The sequence below is a fragment of the Telmatherina bonti genome, assembly GCF_933228915.1.
Source record: "Telmatherina bonti genome assembly, chromosome: 9".
Classification (NCBI taxonomy): Eukaryota; Metazoa; Chordata; class Actinopteri; order Atheriniformes; family Telmatherinidae; genus Telmatherina; species Telmatherina bonti.
In genome coordinates, this window is record NC_136627.1 from 24,835,643 (window position 1) to 24,856,123 (window position 20,481).

The window sequence follows — 20,481 nt, forward strand, 5'->3', positions numbered from 1 at the left end:
TTATCGGAGGGACTTGGGCCATATTTTTTGAAAGGTGGTGATATTGTACACTGTTTTATTTGGCCTGAAGGTGAGCTTTTGGGTATGAAGTGGAACAGTACAGTTTTTAAAAAAAAAGATAACTTGGTGGCCATGCTTGAATAAAAAGATTTCAACTTATTGTTTTACTTTTATACAAAGTCTGTGTTGAGCTTTTATTTTTGTTTTCTGTTGCCTAAAACAAAATCATATTTTCACAAAAAAAAAAAACAACATTTGTTACTGTGTGTATTCTTGCCAAAATGTACAAAATATCACATTAACGAATAAAAAAAACCATCAATGAATACAAAAATCATCAATGAAGGACAAGTAAGATGTACTTATTAGTTTCATTGCAAACGGAGAGCTGTTTTTTCCGCTCACATGTGCAGCACATGAAGCTCCACTGCCAACAGATGGCTAACTTAGTTTATCACCAAGACTGACGGCATAACAAGATAGCCAGCCACGTCTGTCATAAGGTAATATGTTTACTCATGTACTGCTGGACTTTGAGCATTTTAATTTCAATATATTTTAATTTTGAGAATGAAACATGGATTTTAATTTTTAAAAAATACAATGCATTTATATAAATTAAAACCTTTTTTTTTTTTTTTAACCCTTTGGGTGTCTGGTGCTTTTCATAAAGCGCCACATACTAGTAAATGTCAAATTTCAATGATCTAGTACAAAAAAATAGTTTAAAATGATATATTTGACTGAGCGTTTTCTCTGACAGATTATTGGTTGAAACTAGTTGCCATGCAACCAGCTGATGTTTGTGAGAAAATTTACGCCATTGTTTTCATTTCCTTTAAAGCCTTTTACATCTATTCAAGGCATGGGTCATCTCACAGTCACACCTTGTTGTTTTTCTTTTGTTTATTTGCTTTTTTTTAATCACAGTAGCACAGAACGGGCCGGCTCTGGTTCTGAAGCTGACCTTTAATGGTTTACACCATAGTGGTTTCTCTTCTATAACTGGAAGGGAAAACTGGTGTAGGTGTCACATCAGGTGCAGACTGCAACAGTGCCTCATAATCAGTAAAAACCTGCTCTTGGGACATGTTTAGCATCAGTGTATTATAAGGGACAGTTTGTTTGACAGTGAGAATATGTGAGACAGTATAAATTTCTTTAAGTACAAAAACAGATATTTTTCTCCAAAAAGTAGCATTAAAAAACTTACACAGGCTAAGAGTCTCTGTTCTACTTTTAAAAATACTATGATGTGAATGCAGTCGTGTGCTCCAAAATAATTCTGAAAACAAAATTTAAATAGTGTCATAAGGCGATTATCTCACATGCCATTACCTTTCCGTTGCAGATACCCTTAAAGTTTATTGCCATCACTGATAGCGACCTCATTTACCGTCATCACTGCCTCTCGCTGAGACAGGGAAGCGTACTTCCACACATGCCAAACTTTGTTTTACAGCATGTTGAAAACAACCAAAAACATGAAACATATGCAACACTTTCCCTTTGTTGGTATAAACATATCAGGAAGCCAGCTCTTGTATTTTCAAGCATGGCCACTCAGCCTCAAAGGTCTGTCTGTGGGAGAGCGAGTGAAGCAGTTCATGTGCCAATTTCAGTCCTATGTTTGAAACATATTATTATTCAGCTGCTGTAAGTGACATTTTTTTCCTATTGACACAACGTATTCTTCTTGATGAAACATCCACAGTGGAAATTGTCTATGGCAAAGAAACCCGTCCCACATATCACCGTAGACTTACGTCGCTCTTTCATTTTCTTTACTCCATTACAGCTGAACCTTCTGTTGTCTGACTGAGTTTTGAAGAGTCTGTGCAATTTTGTACAAAGTGATGTACTTGACATACTACTTTATATTTCTGTGAATAAAACGTGACCAAGCTGTTGCATTTATTTTTTCTTCAGTATTTTAGATAAAATGTTTTCATAACTCATAGATCCAGAAGGATAAAAGAAAGGTCAGCATGCAGAGTTACTTTTTCAACCCATTAAAACTTATGTGGTTGATGCTTTGTGAATGAAAAAAGATATCTAACCTTGGTTTCTAATAACACAACAACCACCTCCCTTTTTTTTCAGGTTTGGTTCGTACTGAGAATTTCGACTCTCAAATCGACCCCCTAATGCAGTCAGTCTGACCTGTTGCACTTTATCTTGCCTCATAAACTTACATAATGGGGTATAATCCATACATAAAGATCATAATTTTAAAAATATAGCAGCATAAATGGACCACCTTATACAGTTTAAAGATGAAAATTTGGATTTTTTTTTATCTCTGTGACTAAACACGGCATAGAATTCAGACAGTCTTTCAACACAAGCAGCAGCCCTGCAAGCTGAAATCCTCAGAACATACATTTCCTCCCACTCTGTGTTAACGCTCTGAGCTTTTCGGGCCTCTGAAAGTTACTGAGAGATCATTTTTGAGTATTCAGGTGTCCTCTCTTAAGCTCTTATGAAGTGAAAGAAAAGGCACACATTGAATTTAAATTTACATTTATTTTTAGATACCCATTAGGTTTCTCCTGGATTCTATAAATAGGTGGCAAATCACTGTTTATGACCATGTTAGAGAGTTGTTATCAACTACTTTATTGTCAATTATCTTTGCCTTTTGTCCTTTTTATGGTAAAATACCATGTCTGAAATTAATATTCTCTCTGTAACACATGCTGAGGCTTTTGTTTGCCATTACAGCATTTAAATAGTTTCAAAACTTGCTGACAATCCTTCAGATCTCCGCTGGGATTTTGAACCACTCCTTTTCATGGTGATCTGCAGGTCTTTCAAGCCTAAAAGGCTTTGAGAAGTTTTTACTTCTGTAAAAAGATTTTACACATAAACTCGGCCAAAGGTAGTTTAATGTCCACTTTGGCTAAATGATTCTAAACGCTGTCTTGTTTGAAGGCTGCTGTTCTTCAGGTTCAAGCTTCTCTCAAGCTACCTTAATGTGGTCCCTGTTCTCGTGATTGTGTTCATAACAGCATACTGCCTGACCCAGCCACTAAAAAAAAAGGAATAAAATAAAATATTACAGCAGCAGCAACATTCCTATCCAGGTTATGACCAGAGGCATACAGTCATGTGAGTGAGACTGAAAGCCCCTGTAGACATGCGCAGAAAGCTTGTTAGCCATTTTTAGCAAGCAACTTTTAGACAACTATGATGGAAAAGTTTTGACAAATTACTCAAAAAGGAACATTTTTAACTTGGAATTTAAAAAAAGCACACCAAAATATATTAAAATGTCACTGTTTCTCATCATGAACAACCAGAATAATAATCACAATTGTATAAACGTACAATAATGTACAAAAAGTTACATTTAGTTATAAATAATTTAAAATGCAACTGGGCATATTTATGGATAAATAACAAAACTAAAGAAATTCAATTAAATTGTTTTGTTTTTTTTTTTCCTCAAATGCAGCATCCCTTAAAAATAAACATTTTTCCAAATAGATAACATCATTCATATTGTGGCATCCTGTATGTACAATACAGACTTATAAACATTTAAACACCGGCAGAAAGATATCAAGGTGTATTAAGGGTGTATTAATTTCTCAATGAAGAATAACATTCAAATTCTACACCTAGACGTAACTTCTTGCGAACAGGTACAGTGTAAAGGGAAAGGTGAAGAACTTTTCCAACGTGAAAAGCTTCACGATCGCAATCTCTGTGCTTGCTGAGATGTAAAACAAGCAGTTCAAGATACCAAAGGTTGTTCGGCTTAATATTGAAGATTTTTCATAGAAATAATAAACAGAATATTGTTTACAAGGCACTGTTTTACACCTGCTTAAACAATTATTACTGAACCAGACTTTCAGTGGTTTGTAGTTAAATTGTTATCATTTTCAGAATAAATAAAATCTATTAGAAAGAGGCTCTTATCATAATTCCCTGTGGTATGATGTTGTTTCTCATTCCACTTTGAAGTACCTGAAATATAATCTTGTTATTCAAGGCAGACATTGATAAGAAAGACTTTTCTTTTAGGTCCTATTAAATCAAGAAAGGACAAGATAAATGAAGAACATATGCATTAATGCATGACTTCATTTGTTTTACAGATGAAAAACCTAATTTGCTTTAAACCATTTAAATATTTAAGCATGTGCTTTCTGTCCTTGGGTGGGAAACTACAATCATGCTTTACAATTTTCAGAAACTGTGCAACACTTGTAAAACAGTCTGACGCAGCAACCCGATCTCTGACTCCTCCATCTGACTCCATGAAAAACACAACATGGAGCAAAGAAAGGCATTTCTCAAGTTGCTGTGATTTCAGGGCTTGCTAAGACTAATAAAAATCAGCCCTGCCATGGCAATCATCACTGTCACAATCAGCTCAATCATTTTCTGCTCCCTCCACTGGCACTGCCTCTGCTCTTGCATCTCCTTCATCTGCTGCTTCTTGGCTCTAATTTCCCTCTCTCTCTGCAGCTGCTCCCCATAATGAGCCTGATAGAAGGCATCAAAATCAAACATTGGCTTTCCACCAGTCTGGGAGAACTTCCTGGCTCTCTGCTGCTGTTGGGAGGCTGTGGATTTACTCTTGGCTTCTTTGGAGGACGGTCTCTCAGCACTGTGGACATCGGTGTGGTTTAATATGCCGCGGTCATACTTCTTCCTCAGGTTAATGTTTCCAAGCACAGTGTAAGCCTCACTGATCTCAGAAAAGCGCTGAGTGGCCTCCTTATTCCCCGGGTTCTTGTCAGGGTGGTAGGTAAAGGACTGTTTGTAGTATGCTGTCTTGATCTGGGACTGTGTGGCACTAGGGGACACTTTGAGAATGTCATAATAAGCCGTTCTGCTCCTGTGCAGCAGAGAAGCCTCCTCTGACCTCCAGCTGTAGTCTCTGGTTGCTGGTGGTTTTGCTTTCAAGGCATCAGGATGAAGTTTTAGACGTTTCAGCCTCAGTCCACAACTCAGCCTGGCTGATGCCTGCTCTGCCAGAATGAAGATGACAGTGGAGAAAGCTCTGTGCTGCTGGGTGTAGCTGAAGGTGTCAGGATGGATGGAAACCACTCTGGTCCATGGCGACATCCTGCAAGATTGCTTCTCCATGAAAAGTCCTGCAGTCCAACATAAGGCGGTTTTATAAGCTTGTAGACTCTCTTTGGTTTCAGCAAATCTTAATAGACATGTTGAAGTCACATCTTCCTGCCGATTTTCTGCGTTTCTCTCTTTGGAAAGTTTCTCTGCTCTGCGCCTTGTTGCTCTGTTTATGAACCGTGGCGGAGCTCCACCTTGATCGTGGACGAGTTCCACTTTAACTTGACAGAGATTGGAGGTGCTGCTTATCCTGCGGCTTTCGGGGCAGACGCCGATGGCTGCTGGACGACCCTGGCTGATCCTGAGGGCTGCCAGCCGGTAGGCTCCGTTCCCAAGCCTCTGACTGACCTCTGCCATTTTACTAACAGCAATCCAACCGGCCGACCGGAATAGAAATACTGCATCCGGCGCGTGAAGAACGTGAGCCAATGAGAGTCAATGTTTACAGGAAGTAACGCTACAGCTGACCAATCAGTTTCTAAAACCAGAGGGTGCGTTGAGGGCCATATGGAAGGTGCATTCCTGGCAACTGGGAATATCTTATTACCATCAGGGAAAAATATGTCAGGATATTTATTAACCTGTCATTGAGAATCCTTATCCTGAATTTGGGATTCTATTTAATGCCGCAAATAGCATGTTACACCGACAATCTCTGTCCATCTTGTCAAAACGATTACTCTTAAAGTACGTCTTGCACTCTGTTGCCCTGGTTCTTTATTTTAATAAGGTGCATTAGTCTTGGGCCACTTTTCGTTAAAAAAAAATTCCGAGGTACGTCGAATGCGTTCTGGTTTAATACGTAATCTGTCTCTAAAATATTTCCATTTTGTCCTGATATATTTATGTATATTTTTATTCATACAATATTTATTTATACAACACTGATTTATATATATATATATATATATATATATATATATATATATATATATATATATATATATATATATATATATATATATATATATATATATATATATATATATATATATATACATATATATATATATATATATACATATATATATATATATATATATATATATAAAAATCAGTGTTGTATAAATAAATATTGTATGAATAAAAATATACATAAGTATATAAGGAAAAAATGGAAATATTTTAGAGACAGATTACGTATTAAACCAGAATATATATATATATATATATTTATATATATATATATATATATATATATATATATATAGAGAGAGAGAGAGAGAGAGAGAGAGAGAGAGAGAGAGAGAGAGAGAGAGAGAGAGAGAGAGAGAGAGAGATGAAAAATAAAATGTTGTCTACTGGGTTTGTTTGGTTAGCCAGTAGGTGGCAGTAAACGTCTCTTCAATGAAAAGCACCATTATTAAACTCAACGAGAAAGAGGCAAATCACGTGATCGCGCTGTGCTTCACGTGTGAAGAGTCCAGTACTACAACATCTAGCGTTTCTTTCTTGTTTTGTTTGTAGGATTTAGTCTCCCAGCCGCGGGGACCATGGCTTCCAGTTGTCGACGACCAGAACACTCTGCCCCCCCAGACGTGGTTAGTGGACGTTTTATAGTTTCTGCTGCCGTCTAACTGCGGATTTTGTTTAATTTACTTAAATGAGAATAGTGTCTCTGTAGCCTGATGGTTTTTTTTACGGCCTTCACCGTCTTTAAAGCAGCAGTCAGATTGATTTATTTGGGTGACTATAGTCGGCAATGCTATTTTTCAGAGGGGGGTGTTGCCTCAATTTCGTTTGAAAAAACATGAATAATCTGTGTGTTCAGCCCGCAAGTGTGTCAAAACGTTACTAATCTGTTTGTGTGATGTGCTGTCATCTCTGTAGTTCTACAATGAAGAAGAGGCAAAGAAGTACTCTCAGAAGTGAGTCTGGATGTTTAATGTCTATAGCTATAGACCTTTGTTTTTTTTATTTTTAATATAAGGTGCACAAATTCGTGTTCTTTAAGACAGTTAAAACTTCATTCTCATTTCTTGTTAGACTGAGATTTCAAATGCAGCTGTTGCATTTGTAAATACACTAATAAGTATATCTCACGGAAGCGAATAACGACTTAATCAATTGATTAATTGATATAGCACTGCTTTTAAGTTTTTTTGTTGTTTTTTTTTTTTTGGTTTGGTTTGAGTGTTTGGTTAGGTGAAACTAGCATGTCTGATAAATACACTGTAGCAAGTTCTGACTTTGAATCATCAGAAAAAACAAAACAAAAATGTTGTTATCCAAAACTAAATTTTCTTATGCTAAAGTGTCTTAAAACAACTGAAATCTATGTGTGTTCTTCAACTTGCAGCTCTCGCATGATTGAGATTCAGACTCAGATGTCTGAGAGAGCAGTAGAGCTTTTAAACCTACCTGAGGGCCAGCCATGCTTCCTGCTAGATGTTGGGTGAGTGACTGGCACAAACTGTCTTTACATGCTAAATTAAACTGGTAACTTCATACAGTAGGCAGTAATGCAGTCCTACAGTTGAGTACAACGTGGATAACATCATTGTTTGCGGTAAATGCTGCACTAAGGATCTCTTAGCATTAATTAACATTTCCACATTTTCCTCAGGAATCAAACACATAAATTTTTCTTTTTTTCATTTTACTGCTTTTGTTAAATTATTAAACCACTTTAGGATATGTTATGAAAAGGTTTGTGTCATTATGTGAGCTTGAGCACAACCAGATCTTAGAGCCAGAAATGTAAGAACTGGATCTTGTGTAACGGACTGTTCTGACTGTCAGGTGTGGATCTGGTCTCAGTGGAGACTACCTGTCAGAGGAGGGACACTACTGGGTTGGAATCGACATCAGCACTGCAATGCTGGGTTTGTTTGAAACTCTTTTGTTTGGACATAACTAGAGCTGAAAAACTACAATTATGACGCTGTTGTTGAGAATTACTTGAAACTGAAATAACACATTTATGTTGTGCCATATTGTAAACCAAATATCAGACGAGAAGAAACCAGAGAAAAATTAGCAAATAAACTAAATACTTGGTTGTTGTGACTGCTCTCAATCTGTTCAAAAGTTTGTAATCATGGGATCTCTTGCTCTTTGAAGGTGGAGTTGAACAGTAAAAAGAGAAGTGATATATGTTATAACCAGACAAATTCCACCCAAGAAAAGCACTTCACTGGGCATATTATGTTCCATATTTAAGAATATATTTAAGGACACACAGAGATAAAAGTCAGTGTTCAGTTCAGGGAAGTTTCCTTAAACTTATAAGATATTGGGCACATTTTTTTTCTTTTAGCCAGTTTTTCTGTCTTCATCGCTGCAGTGTGTAATTTATTGAGTTGTCTCCAGAGTTTGTACGAACCACGGAATAGTAGCATGACTTGCAGGTTCCCACAAAAACAATCTAAAACTATAAAAAAAGTTTTTAAGATTGTTGGTTTTTTTTGCTATCTAAGATTAAAAGAGAGATTTCTGTTGGATTTTGTGGTTTTCCTCAGTTTTGAGACAGATGGATGAGAGGAAATGGAGAAATCATTGATCAAATTGCAACCGTTTCCTTTGACAGATGTTGCTCTGGACAGAGAAGTGGAAGGAGACCTTCTGCTGGGGGACATGGGCCAGGGGACGCCTTTCCGACCCGGGACCTTTGATGGCTGCATTAGGTGAAGAATAAAGCTCTTTATCACACGTAATAAAAATGTTTTGTTGAAACTTTTGATCGATTTCTACCTTATTTTTAATTTATGTGAGCATTTTTCCCCCCTTTCAGTATCTCTGCTCTGCAGTGGCTCTGTAATGCAGACAAAAGGTCCCATAGTCCACCAAAGAGACTTTACACTTTCTTTAGCACTCTCTACTCATCTCTAGTAAGGTTTTATCATACATACTTCTTCCACAAATATTCCAACGTTCTCGCCTTTTACTTGATTATTAAATTATGCCTTTTATTACTTTGTAGTCCAGAGGCGCTCGTGCAGTTTTTCAGCTTTATCCTGAGAACTCAGAACAGGTAAAAAAAAAATAAAATAAAATAATAATAATAATTGTCTTCTCCTTGTTTTGATGATGTCTTTTTGTTGGTAGTTGGAAAGTCTGATTTGAGCTCCAGACTCCTTTAATCACTTGCAATGTTTTTCATGTTTTTTTTCTCCAAAGCTCGAGCTGATCACAACACAGGCCATGAAAGCAGGTTTCAGTGGTGGTCTGGTGGTGGATTACCCCAACAGCAGCAAGGCAAAGAAGTCAGTTCCCTTCTGTCTGCTGAATTTAGCATGTAGATGTTTGCTCACTGTCTGCTATTTGGGTCTGTTTTTAGTAGCAGTCGATTCAACATTAATGTGAAATTGGAGCAGGACAGTTGTGTTGACTTAGCTTGCATTGCACATGATGACACAGTGAAATAGTTTGTTTCACTCAGACTTCTTGTTTGCTTCCAGGTTCTTCTTATGTCTATTTGCTGGTGTATCAGGAGTTCTTCCCAAAGTAAGAAGATGTTTGTGATGTGTGTGGGTTACTGCTTTCTGTTGTAGCCACATCTGATCTATGTTTGTGTGGTTTTTTTGTTCTTCTCAGGGACTGGGCTCAGAAACTTCAGACAGAACTGTTCCAAACCAGGTTCAGTACTCGGGACAGAGGTAAAGATGCTCCTAGTGTGCGGACTGTTTGGTGTTACTTCTTACTTGATATAACAGTTTATTTCAGATGTCAGTGTTTATCTGATGTTGTTATTTGGGTTTATTTTTCTCGTGTGATGAGATGTCGTCATCTGAGTGATTAAAATGAGTATTTTCTTAAAGCTTTTTCTATCTTTTGCATAATTTACTTTAATTACTTTAAAATAATTTTACATATCTTGAAAATTTCTCTTTGAACTCTTAAAATTTAGATTAAAAAAAAATCTTCTGAACAAAAAGATTAGTACAGCTTGTGAAATTTTAATTTTTAAAAAAATGGATGTTAGTTTCAGCCATCATTCACTCTGGTTTGGTAACTCCCTTTTCTTTCTTTCTTTTTAAATTTTATAAGCAGTCACACAACCTTCCATATTGTACCCATTATGAGGATTAAAATCCCGGTCTTGGCCTCGATAAGTGTAAGTCAACCCATGCTTGCCCTGATGAAGCCGAAAGACCAAAAGAATCTCTGAAAGGGCCATTGTTCTGCCTGATTTAAAACTCTGTCAGGCAGCTTTTCCTCCCTTTTACATGTTACGGTACAAGTCAATGTGACATATGTTGCTCTGTGTTGGATGTGCTTTTTTTTTTTTTTTTTTTTTTTTTTTTTTTTACAAATGCATTTTAAATAGGAATCAGATACCACAATCTTAGAGTACAGATGCATAGAGTTGAGAATTTATAGAGTACCGCTATGAGTCTTAATACATACAGTTAACCACTAAGGAGCATGGATCAGTGTCAGATGAGTGATTAGTTGTGTGATTATATAATCCTCTTAATATAAGGCTTGAAAACTGTCAGAATCTTCATTGATAAGGAGGATAAAGTGGTTTCCATTTATTATGTTCACAGCTGTGACATCACATCAAAGGCGGTCTTTATGCCTGGACTGCATATTCCCAAACTCCGCCTCTCTTGCATATAAAACTAATAGAAACTTACAATTTAAAGCTTGAAAACCCATCAGAGACTTGATAAACCAGAGGCACTCTGAGAGGACAGACTTCCACCGAGTCATAGGGTCACTCACCTGAGGAAAAACCCCAAAAGGCCCCAGAACCCACCCAGTTACCAACCCCATAATAACACTCTTATTATTCTTATACACTTCAAGCAAATATCACTGTCTCCCTGATCAGGATCAATGCCACATCTTATTTAGAATCCTTGATCCTGGAAACCTACTATCAGACACCAAGCTGAAGCAAATGGCCGTTACCGTCTTGAAGTTGATGAAGAAAACCAAATTTTGTCTCACAGTGGCAATCAGGGTTAGCTGTTAGTGTTCTTACATCTACCATGATTTCATCTTGTATTTTAGTTTTGATGATGACGCTGGGCATTATCTGATAAGTTACAAGCCGTCATATCTAAACTATCTCCATCTCTTGATAGCAAAAAATTCTTTGAAAAGTTCTTCGATCCACACAGTGATCCTGATTGCCACTGAAGTCTTATTATTTGTTCCTTATTCCATTTCTGAGGTCCTGAAAATTTAATCAAAATCCATCTTTAACTTAATGTTGCGAAGAGACAGACATAGCAGTGCTGGTGGAAACATGAACCCCACCTTGACAGGTGTAATATGGAGGATAAAATGCTTTTTGGTGGATTCAGTTGTTTGCTGTGACAAGGCAACAATGTGTACAAAATTACCTCTCTCACCAGGACACTGCTGAATTGGGATTTTAAATATGGCACCGGTCATAACTTTGTTTATAATTTATTTATTTATTTATTTTTTTTTTTTAATAAACACACAAATCTCTACATGCAGTGGCTCAGGTGGTAGTTGCTTCTCTTGTGACCTGACAATTGGCAGTTCAAGCTCTGCTCCCCTATCAATTAGTCTTCATTTATAAAGCACCTTTCATACAATAAAAATGTGGCACAAAGATTAATAAAAACATTAAAATGAGATTAGAAAATAAAAGCATAATGTAACATGTAGTAAAATAATAAACAAAACTTATAAAAGAATAAAAGCAATTATAACTTCAAAAAATATTAATCAAAAGCTTCACTAAAAAGATATCAACACTGCCAGCTGCCCCCAGGAAGGCTGTTCCATACACTGCTCCAATCCTGAGGGGGTCACGATTGTTCTCCGTCCCAAGCCGGGTAAATGCAGGTGGTTACATCAGGAAGAGCATCTATGCGATGATTCACTGTGGCGACCTGTTCAGAGAGACGAATCAAAAGGGAAACAACAATCTACACTGACATATTCATTTTGACAGCCTTTGTTTTTTTTTCCCATTGTTATACTCCTATAAATACTTTTATTGTATCAGAAGACTTTTATAAACACCGGATATGAGTGTACTGATATTGTATAGGATCTGTAGGATTTATCTCTCATTTTAAATTCATTAAAAATCTGAACCTTGTGCAGATGTCGTTTTAAAAACATGAAGGGGAAATCTGTGAAAAAGGGACGAGACTGGATCTTGGAGAAGAAGGAGCGAAGACGGCGACAAGGAAAGTATGTGATTTAATATCATTTTATGTATTTTCATCTCTTCATAAATATTCATTCTGCTTAAACAGAATTTCTGAGTAGCTGAAGGTCTTTCTCTTGAGGCTCTGTGTTTCTGTGTCCACAGGGAGGTTCGAGCGGACACAAAATACACTGGACGTCATCGAAGACCGCGGTTCTAGCTCTGACTCATGCAGTCATGCCTTCATTAGCTCTCGTCTGAACAACCACATACAGCTGCCCCTGGAGCTGCAGAGTGATTGGACTTTTCAACTCGTTACTTCAAGTTAAAGAGATGCAAGCGTCAAATGCTTTTATATTTGGTCAAGTATTTGTGGTGAGATCCATTTATGGTTTGGCCTGAAGTAAATGACTATATGAGAGTGCTGCCTCAAAGCAAACAGAGATGAACTGTGACCTATAATTAAAACATTTTTAAATTAAAATTGTTATGAAGTGTCAACACTTTTTCTTCAGCTCAACTATTCTTTGTGTTATCCACAATATTTGCTCGATTAAAACCGTTTATTCTGTTTTTGTAACAAGAAGATGTAGGAGAGAGGGATTGTTACAAAAGCCTCACAGTTTCACAGTCAATTCAAAACTGTAGTTTTAATAAGGGATACATTATTTAAGAAATTACAAAGTACACTAGAAGGACGTTCCTGCTGTTAAAAAGGGTCTTGCTTACTGTACTTGAGATAAATGGATGTTGATTGATTTGAGAATAGTTACAGCTTAATGCTAGAGAAATTAAAACATAGATTTTCATCTGATTTTTTTTTCTTTTGCTATATTGTGAGATGCATTTTATCCTACACACTTATAATTGAACCATGGAACAACTGATTTCTGTTTGATTAAACTAACTCAGCTTTAACTTAACATTTCTGCCTGACTTCATTCTTATACCTACCTACGTAATGAATAATAATTTTAAAATAGCATACAATAATTTATGTCAGATGATTCTTGACTGGGGTGGTAAACAACTCTAGCATTAAGTAAATCTGGCTTCTTGGTGTGGAGCAGGCTAGGTCAGGGGCTTTTTGTCTTTGTGCAAAATAACATAGTTTGCCGAACAGAGATACCAAATAGACTTAACTATTTTCTCTTAAAAAACTTTAAGATAAAATGCAAGGAAATATTAGGAAAAGTAAAACTTGTTAATTGAGGTATTTGCTGGATGTAAAAAAAAAAAAAAAGTGGTCCATTTTTTCTGCTTCAGTACCAGTATGTGTCGAAAGAGGTCGCTGTTCACCTCGTTAAATTAGAGACCACCTGGGCGTTATCTTTTAACCTGCTCAGTCGATAGACACCCAACACAATCTCACCACGCCGGTACAGAGATACTCTCCTTCAGTCGTTTATATAAACTTTTCCACATCTCTTCACTGTAAAATTCACTGAACAGAGAATCAGAAACAGAAAGCACGCTCAAAACAATCGTATCAATTAGTGCAGATTGAGGAGGGAGTTGCGGGCGTGTAATGGGTTAACAGCGGAAGGCCTCACCTTTCCTGCGCGTCACCCAGTTCTGTAAAAGTGGTCCCACCATCCCTTCATCCAAACCGAAAAGGGGGTGGAGGGATCGCTGTTCTGTGCCCATCTAGACGCACCTCCTCACCTCAGTCGCATCATCCTCTCGGTCTCCGCCCCGCCGCTCCATCATCACACATCCACGAGACGAACTGGGCAGGAGGAATAAACATAACCATGAAGGATCGCATGCAAGAACTAAGACATGTAAGTTACTGCTCGATCCGCTGTTAAACCACCTCCACCCGTCTGTTTTTCGAGTATGGATGGTTTTTAAATCGATGCTGGAAGTGCTTTTAGCTGGAAAGCGCGCTCCTCAGAGGAAGGTGCGCTGCCTGAGCAACAGTTGTGTCTGATGGAGGCTCAAATATGATATTTCATCACAGACAACGATCAGATTACGACGAAGGTTTACTGTGAGTGAAAATCTGGATTAACTCCAACTAAGACGAGAGAGTGCACCTGCTTAAGCAAACAGTCATTTTCTGAAAGCAAAATCACTTGGACCTGTCTGGTTTGCATTAGTTTTATGTTAGAAGGTCTCGGTGAATAAACAGGAAGTTATTAGATATATACTTTTTTGTGTAGGGGATTTTATATTTAGATTGATTCCTAATTATGTCTTTAAGTTGGATCTGTGTCGTAGGCTAATATTTCAGAATACAATACCTACCCGAGAAGAGTTGGATTGAAAATAGGGTTTCCAGTGTGGAAAAATCTCAGCCAGCAAATAATAACTAGGTGTGTGTGTTTTTAGTCGATCTGACAAATGGGTTGTGTGATTGAATTGGGAAATTGTTCCCTGCTCGTTCATTTCACCTATTAAATGTCTTCCCTCACACAGTTGGTCCAAAAACCTAACCATTGGTCTGTTATTTACTAAGTGTGCCGAAGTTTACTAATGGCTATTCGGAGAGGAAACGTTTAATTTGGAATAAATTGCACTAAAATCATATCTAGTCATTAAAATTGAATGAAATCGTGAGTGGTACTGAAGAAGAAAAAGTTTTTTTCAACACCATTTGTAAATATGGCCTAAAGTCCAATGAAACCTAGTGGAAACATATCTGGTGAATTTAGGGGATACACACACACACACACACACACACACACACACACACACACACACACACACACACACACACATATATATATATATATATATATATATATATATATATATATATATATATATATATATATATATATGTGTGTGTGTGTGTGTGTGTGTGATATGTAATTTTTTTTTGTATATTTGGTTTACACAGACATGATGTTATTTAGCACTGTCTTCCACAGAGCTGCTGCTGTTTTTGGATACTGTGTGTGTGTGTGTGTGTGTGTGTGTGTGTGTGTGTGTGTGTGTGTGTGTGTGTGTGTGTGTGTGTGTGTATTTGTGTGTGCAGATTTGGCCATAGTAATGTGGGTATTGCCAGATCTGGGTAATTGGCAGTTAAGCTAAGGGAAGTGGGGGAAACAATTTACAGCTCCTCTGTTTTCAGTGAAGATCTTGCAATGAATTGGCCTCAAGGGAAGCAACCCAGTCTTGCCAGTTGTGAGTGTGCTCAAGACAGGCGTGTCTTCATCCTGCTTCACTGTTCCTTCTTTGTACTGGAGGGATGCAGTTATACTGAGAGACATTGAGACATAACATTTCCTCAACAGCTTTGGTGAGGAAGCTCCGACGATAATTCAGACATGCTATGTGGGGTCGTTGACATGCCAGCTGCTGATTCATTTCTCTTTCATCAGTTTTGATCCTGTCATTCATGTCTGAGATAACTGCAGCTGGAGAAGCTCCAGACAGATCCACTTTAGCAAATCCAGAACAGATAAAAGGAGGAAAGTTCAAAGTCACAGACAGTTATTTCTCTCCAGCACTATATTATTATTGTTTTCCATTTAGAGCCTCAAAGTGAAGGTGTCTTTAAAAGTCATGCAAATGTTTATGGGTTTTGGACATTGCAGTTCAACAGTGCAATATTTGTGTGCTTGAGTGTTTTGTGTTTGACCCGGGAAAGTTGTACTTAAATCCTGATCTTTTTAGGCCTAATAGTCACATTTTCAATCTGCGGAGGAGACAAATAAATGTCTGGTGGTTGTTCCATCTGTATTCATGCCGTATTTGCATATGGGATGAAGTATCTGTTTGTTGGAAACAGATTTTGATCTTTCTGAAACTGCTGCTACAGAGCTTAGAGCTTGGCAATTGGAGTAAATATATAATATATAGAATTTTTGATTGATCTGCCCAGCGGTCGTAATTTTGATCCTTGTGTTTGTTACTTGAGCAAAGACTAATGACGTTTCTTAATACTGCAGCTTTGTTGGCAGTAAGAAATCACCGTCCTCAGTAAAGTAGAAATAATCAGCTGATTTTGGATGTTTTTGAAGGCTGTAACATAATAAAAACATCTGGTCAGAACCAATCCCGAAGCAGTGCTCTTCTCTAACAGATGCCAAGATTTATAAACCTCCTATGGTGTAAGGATAGTTTTTACTCAAAACTAACTATAGCCCCCTGGATCACTGTAGCTCTATAATGACAGCAACAAAGCCCAAATCAGTATGAGAGTGATAGAAAGATACAGGGTTATATAAGCATTAATCTTCACCGACAAACACAGCATATGAGCAGAAACAAGACTTCTGAGTATTACAGCTTCTCTTGCTTACATCTCATTGTGTGTGTGTTCTTGTCCAGTCACACTGTGAGTTTACTCACTCATGTGCATGTGTGACATTTTGGCAGGAAATTGAGTTTTGCTCATATTCGTGTGAGGCTGCAGGTTGTGCTTCAACATTGCCCATATGCACATAAAGCTACTTTATGAGCTCAGCACCTGCTTACCACTCAGCTCTCCCAGTAGCTCATTAGCTAGCTGCCTAAAGCTGCCAGGCTCAATAATAAAACGGTCATACAACCTCTTTCCCTCCCCTCACCTTGGCCCATCACTCCCAGTTGGCCCAGCAATGATTTAGTGACAGATGGCACAGATATGATGCGTTTGTCAGCTGTCTTCAAGCTCTGAAACCTGAAGGGAATAGAACTTAAGAGGTCATTGCAGATTTCACACACCAGGGGAAATATCATACATGTAATGTGACTGTTTATGATTTTGCAACATCAGTTGTTTATTTCAGCTAGCATGATGAACGCTGCATCTGCAACAGTTTGTTTCTCTCTCAAAGTTTCCTGACATCTTTTTGCCACTCTTCTTGTATTTATTACTTTTTTCTGTTGTCATTAGCCAACAAGTTTCTCTTTCACTGCTCTTTGCTATTTTCCTGTCATTGATTAATCAGATGGCTTCCTGCTCTCTCCTACGTTTCTCGTCTTCTTTTAACCTCCTGTCCTCTCTGTGCAGGCTTGTTGTTCAGTATCAGTGTTGGTTCAAGCAGCCCTTTGTGTGTTTGTGTGTGTACATTGGGGTCTTCACTGTCACTGCTTGTTGGCGTTCAAGTGACACATTAACTAATAGGATGGATGTGGTGTGCCTACTCAGTTTGGATCGCTTGTTTCTTTTAGCAATTCTCCCCCCACTTTCTTTATTTAATTTCATTTCAGCTCTCCCTCTTTTTTTGTGGCAGCCCTTCAACCCTTAACTTGATCTTGACTGCTGGTAGTGCTTTGTTGGTACTAAGGTTTTATGTGCCCTCGTTGAAAGCCTCCTAGCCTTTGTGAACTCTTGGATCTGTGACGGACACAATGGCCATCTTCTGGATGTGACCCACAGATTGGACCTATCTGCAAAACCTGTGGCTGCAATAAAATGCATCGTCATTGCTCTGTATTATCAGAAAGGCACACACAAACTCACAAGCATTTTATTTATTAACACATAGATTCTGCACATAATTGCATTTATGAGCCATGAAATTAGTGTGACTGAGCTGGCATGTCACCAGGGACTTGCCTGTCTTTTCCAGATCGGGTGACAGTTGTAGTGATATCCAGTATCTGTTGGCTGCTTTTTTAAAACATGTCCACAGAGCTATTCCTACCAGTGAGAATGCTTCCACAATGATCAATGCGTTGTGCTATTACAGTGATTGATTTTTTGTTTTTGTTGTTGCTGCATGTGCAGCATTTTTACGTAATTATAGAGATCAGCAGCCTCCAAGGTGTGAACTGTCAAAGATCTTAATATTACAATACAGATGATAATTCTGTAATCAAGCCTCACCCATCTGCTGTACTACTGTGGCTTTGGGTTATCTGCAGCTGCTAAAATTGAATTTGTAATGCGCTGACTTCCCCTCTCACATCATCTTATAATTGATGGCAGCAGAATAGTTCTTTTATAAGTGCAGATAACACCTTTTATCATACATCCATGTTGGAGATTGGGGCTGTGAATTGCCATTGTCCTCATTAGGCCGCAAGTAGCCCTGTCTGCCTTTGAATGTAACCTAGGTGATATTAGCCAATAATGATATATTGCGTCATGGCAGCTTGAGGGTGAACAGGCCTTTTTAACTGGCAAGAAGTGGCACACAAAACATCTGCCACCAGTTCCCGTCTGGAATGTGGTAGCTATAATTTTCAGGACAGCATTAGAAGCAGTCTCAGATGTGAATGTGCTGGTTTGGCTAAGCTAAGACCAAACAAATGACATCTATTAGAGTAAGGTTTGCTGGTAATGGGTTGCACAGTGGTTTGATAGCTGGCACTGAAATTTTATTTGATCTGTTTTGGTATTTTGGCTTCCTCCCACATGAGGAAGCTTGTAGGAGGAAGCCAGAATACTTGCATGTTAGGTTAATTAGTGATTCTAAATTGACCCAAGGGACAGCTTATGTAGAGGTTTTTGTCCTTTTTTTCCTTTCTTTTCTGCAACGGTTTATGCAACAAATGCCATCCTGCCATATCACTGCTTTTTCAAGCGAGTATGACAAAATAATTTGCAACAACCACTTATGAACTAACCTTGACTGGAACAGTGCCAGCATTCATTTAGAGTTGTGTCCGTCTATCAGGCAAATGGACGTTCACTATTTATTCACCTTTTGGCTCTTTTTTTTTTGTGTTTTCAATGATTTATCTGTCTAGAGGGTTAGACTTCACTGCTCTCACCAGGCAGTGGCTCACTCTGACACTGTCTGCCGGTTGGTGCAGCTGGTAATGAACAGCTAATTTTAGAGCATTTTCTGCTAAAATAACTGACAGTTGTGCCTGAAGTGAGAGTGTATCAGGCATCCAAGTAGTGAAGAAAAAAAAAGCTTTTTTATCTATCTGGAAATTTGAGATGCAAGTAATCTCTCAGTAATAAGAGCTCAGTGTCACTCCCACCTATCTTACTGATATTATCCAACCTTGTGAGTATGTTGCAAGGGTCTGAAAATCTTGACTTAATGCCAAACCATCTATACATTTGGTTGCCTGTGTCTTGGTGAGAAGCATAAACAGTATGCAAATCTAAAGTTTCTAAAATGTCAAAATTACAGTTTTTCCTTGCTATACAAAATGAAACCGTAAAGAAACATCACTGTTCTTACTCACCAGAGCACAAACTGTGAAGTTATTTTTTAAGCCAATAATTTGGTGTCTGTCTTGCATCCTGTCTGTACTCTGAGCTCGTTCCAGTCAGATAAAATCTGCCTGATCTTGACTCTTTCTTGGCTCTTGCTGTCTTTCTCTTTCTTTCCCTCACTTTCTCCAATAATGTCCTCTTTCCTTCTGTGCTGATTCAGCCATAGTAACCATATAAAGTTGCCATTGGGGGGAGGGGGGTTGTGAAGATCTATTTCTCTGCCTCTGGATGCTAGAGGCTATCTCCAGGAATTTGCAGAAACAATGTCAGTATGCCATCAAAATCTATTGTGTAGTATTGTGTTAAGACTGAATGTAAAAATGCACAAAACAACAACAACAAAACTATTTGTGCTTCTTAAATCTGAGGTTTTGAAGTGATGCAATGTACTTTTTAAAGGAAAAGAAAATCTGGGGATTCAGCAGATTAAGTAATTAGAACCTTTGCTATCAATCTGAAATGAGTATTTCAAACACTTTTCTCCATAATTTTGTTAATGAAGAGTGGTTTTTGTCCTTAATTTTGAGCCAGTCCTTGATACTTTCCGACTTATTCCACAAGGACGAAGGAGATAGGGCTGGTAGAGGAAGAGGCTGTGACATCATGGATGACAACACATCTCCTTTCCCTGCCTGTGATCTGTTATTAAAGTTCAAGTGAAGCTTTATGACATTTTTTTCACCGACTCCTGCAACTCTGATCGCTAACCAACCTGCTGATGCTGCCTATACGCACACCCAGAATGACCACGTATATGTATACGCATTCTCAGCTGTGTGTCATTTATACATTCACATCTATACCCATTGGCCAATTATGAGCTAACAAGACAAAATGTGAGTGAGCATCCACAACTTAGCCTAAAAGGTCATTCATCTCATGTGTGTCCCTGCGGCACAAAGAGATATCTTTGTGAGAGCTGGCAGCTGCAGGCATTTAGATTCTGGCCTGAAATTGATTGATATTGATTTGTGCAAAGTCATGCTATTATCGCATTATAAGTCATTATTTAACCTTTCGTATTGTAGCAGTTTGAGAATTTGTATTTATCCATTTTTAAATGGCATCGCTTTGATGATTACATTGTTAAAGGTCAGAAAGATGCAGTGAGGAAGGCAGACGGGTAGCTGGAAATGAACAACTGTGAAAAGGAAAGGGGGAAATACACAGTATAAAATATGAGGTACTGGTTAATGAT

General features: G+C 37.9%; 3 protein-coding genes across 3 annotated transcripts in view; 2 read left to right on the plus strand and 1 right to left on the minus strand.

The window, feature by feature from the left end:
* Positions 1-3,514: 3,514 nt before the first annotated feature.
* Positions 3,515-5,448, minus strand: dnajc30b (DnaJ (Hsp40) homolog, subfamily C, member 30b; the record flags this gene model as incomplete). The annotated part of the gene is made up of 1 exon (XM_079245973.1): positions 3,515-5,448. One exon carries the CDS (start codon positions 5,446-5,448, stop codon positions 4,321-4,323), a length of 1,128 nt encoding a protein of 375 aa, XP_079102099.1. The 3' UTR covers positions 3,515-4,320.
* Positions 5,449-6,490: 1,042 nt separating this feature from the next.
* On the plus strand, positions 6,491-13,044 carry bud23 (BUD23 rRNA methyltransferase and ribosome maturation factor). Its single transcript, XM_079245895.1, has 12 exons — positions 6,491-6,632; positions 6,922-6,959; positions 7,391-7,486; positions 7,834-7,916; positions 8,621-8,717; positions 8,825-8,921; positions 9,014-9,064; positions 9,211-9,296; positions 9,492-9,537; positions 9,628-9,689; positions 12,127-12,216; positions 12,338-13,044. Exons 1-12 carry the CDS (start codon positions 6,585-6,587, stop codon positions 12,390-12,392), a joined length of 849 nt encoding a protein of 282 aa, XP_079102021.1. The 5' UTR covers positions 6,491-6,584; the 3' UTR covers positions 12,393-13,044.
* Positions 13,045-13,926: 882 nt separating this feature from the next.
* stx1a (syntaxin 1A (brain)) overlaps positions 13,927-20,481 on the plus strand; it is a gene marked incomplete at both ends in the record, with an annotated part of 67,578 nt that continues 61,023 nt past the window's right edge. Inside the window, one exon of the mRNA XM_079247065.1 lies at positions 13,927-13,956. Within this exon, the coding sequence (XP_079103191.1) occupies positions 13,927-13,956 (30 nt within the window). The remainder of the gene's footprint in view (positions 13,957-20,481) is intronic.

What these genes read in the sequence shown, in the direction of transcription:
- bud23 (XM_079245895.1), top strand. Translation starts at nt 6,585, where the DNA reads ATGGCTTCCAGTTGTCGACGACCAGAACACTCTGCCCCCCCAGACGTG. An exon ending in ACTCTGCCCCCCCAGACGTG is followed by an intron (nt 6,633 to 6,921) that starts GTTAGTGGACGT and finishes TCATCTCTGTAG; the next exon opens with TTCTACAATGAAGAAGAGGC. An exon ending in ACCTTTGATGGCTGCATTAG is followed by an intron (nt 8,718 to 8,824) that starts GTGAAGAATAAA and finishes CCCCCCTTTCAG; the next exon opens with TATCTCTGCTCTGCAGTGGC.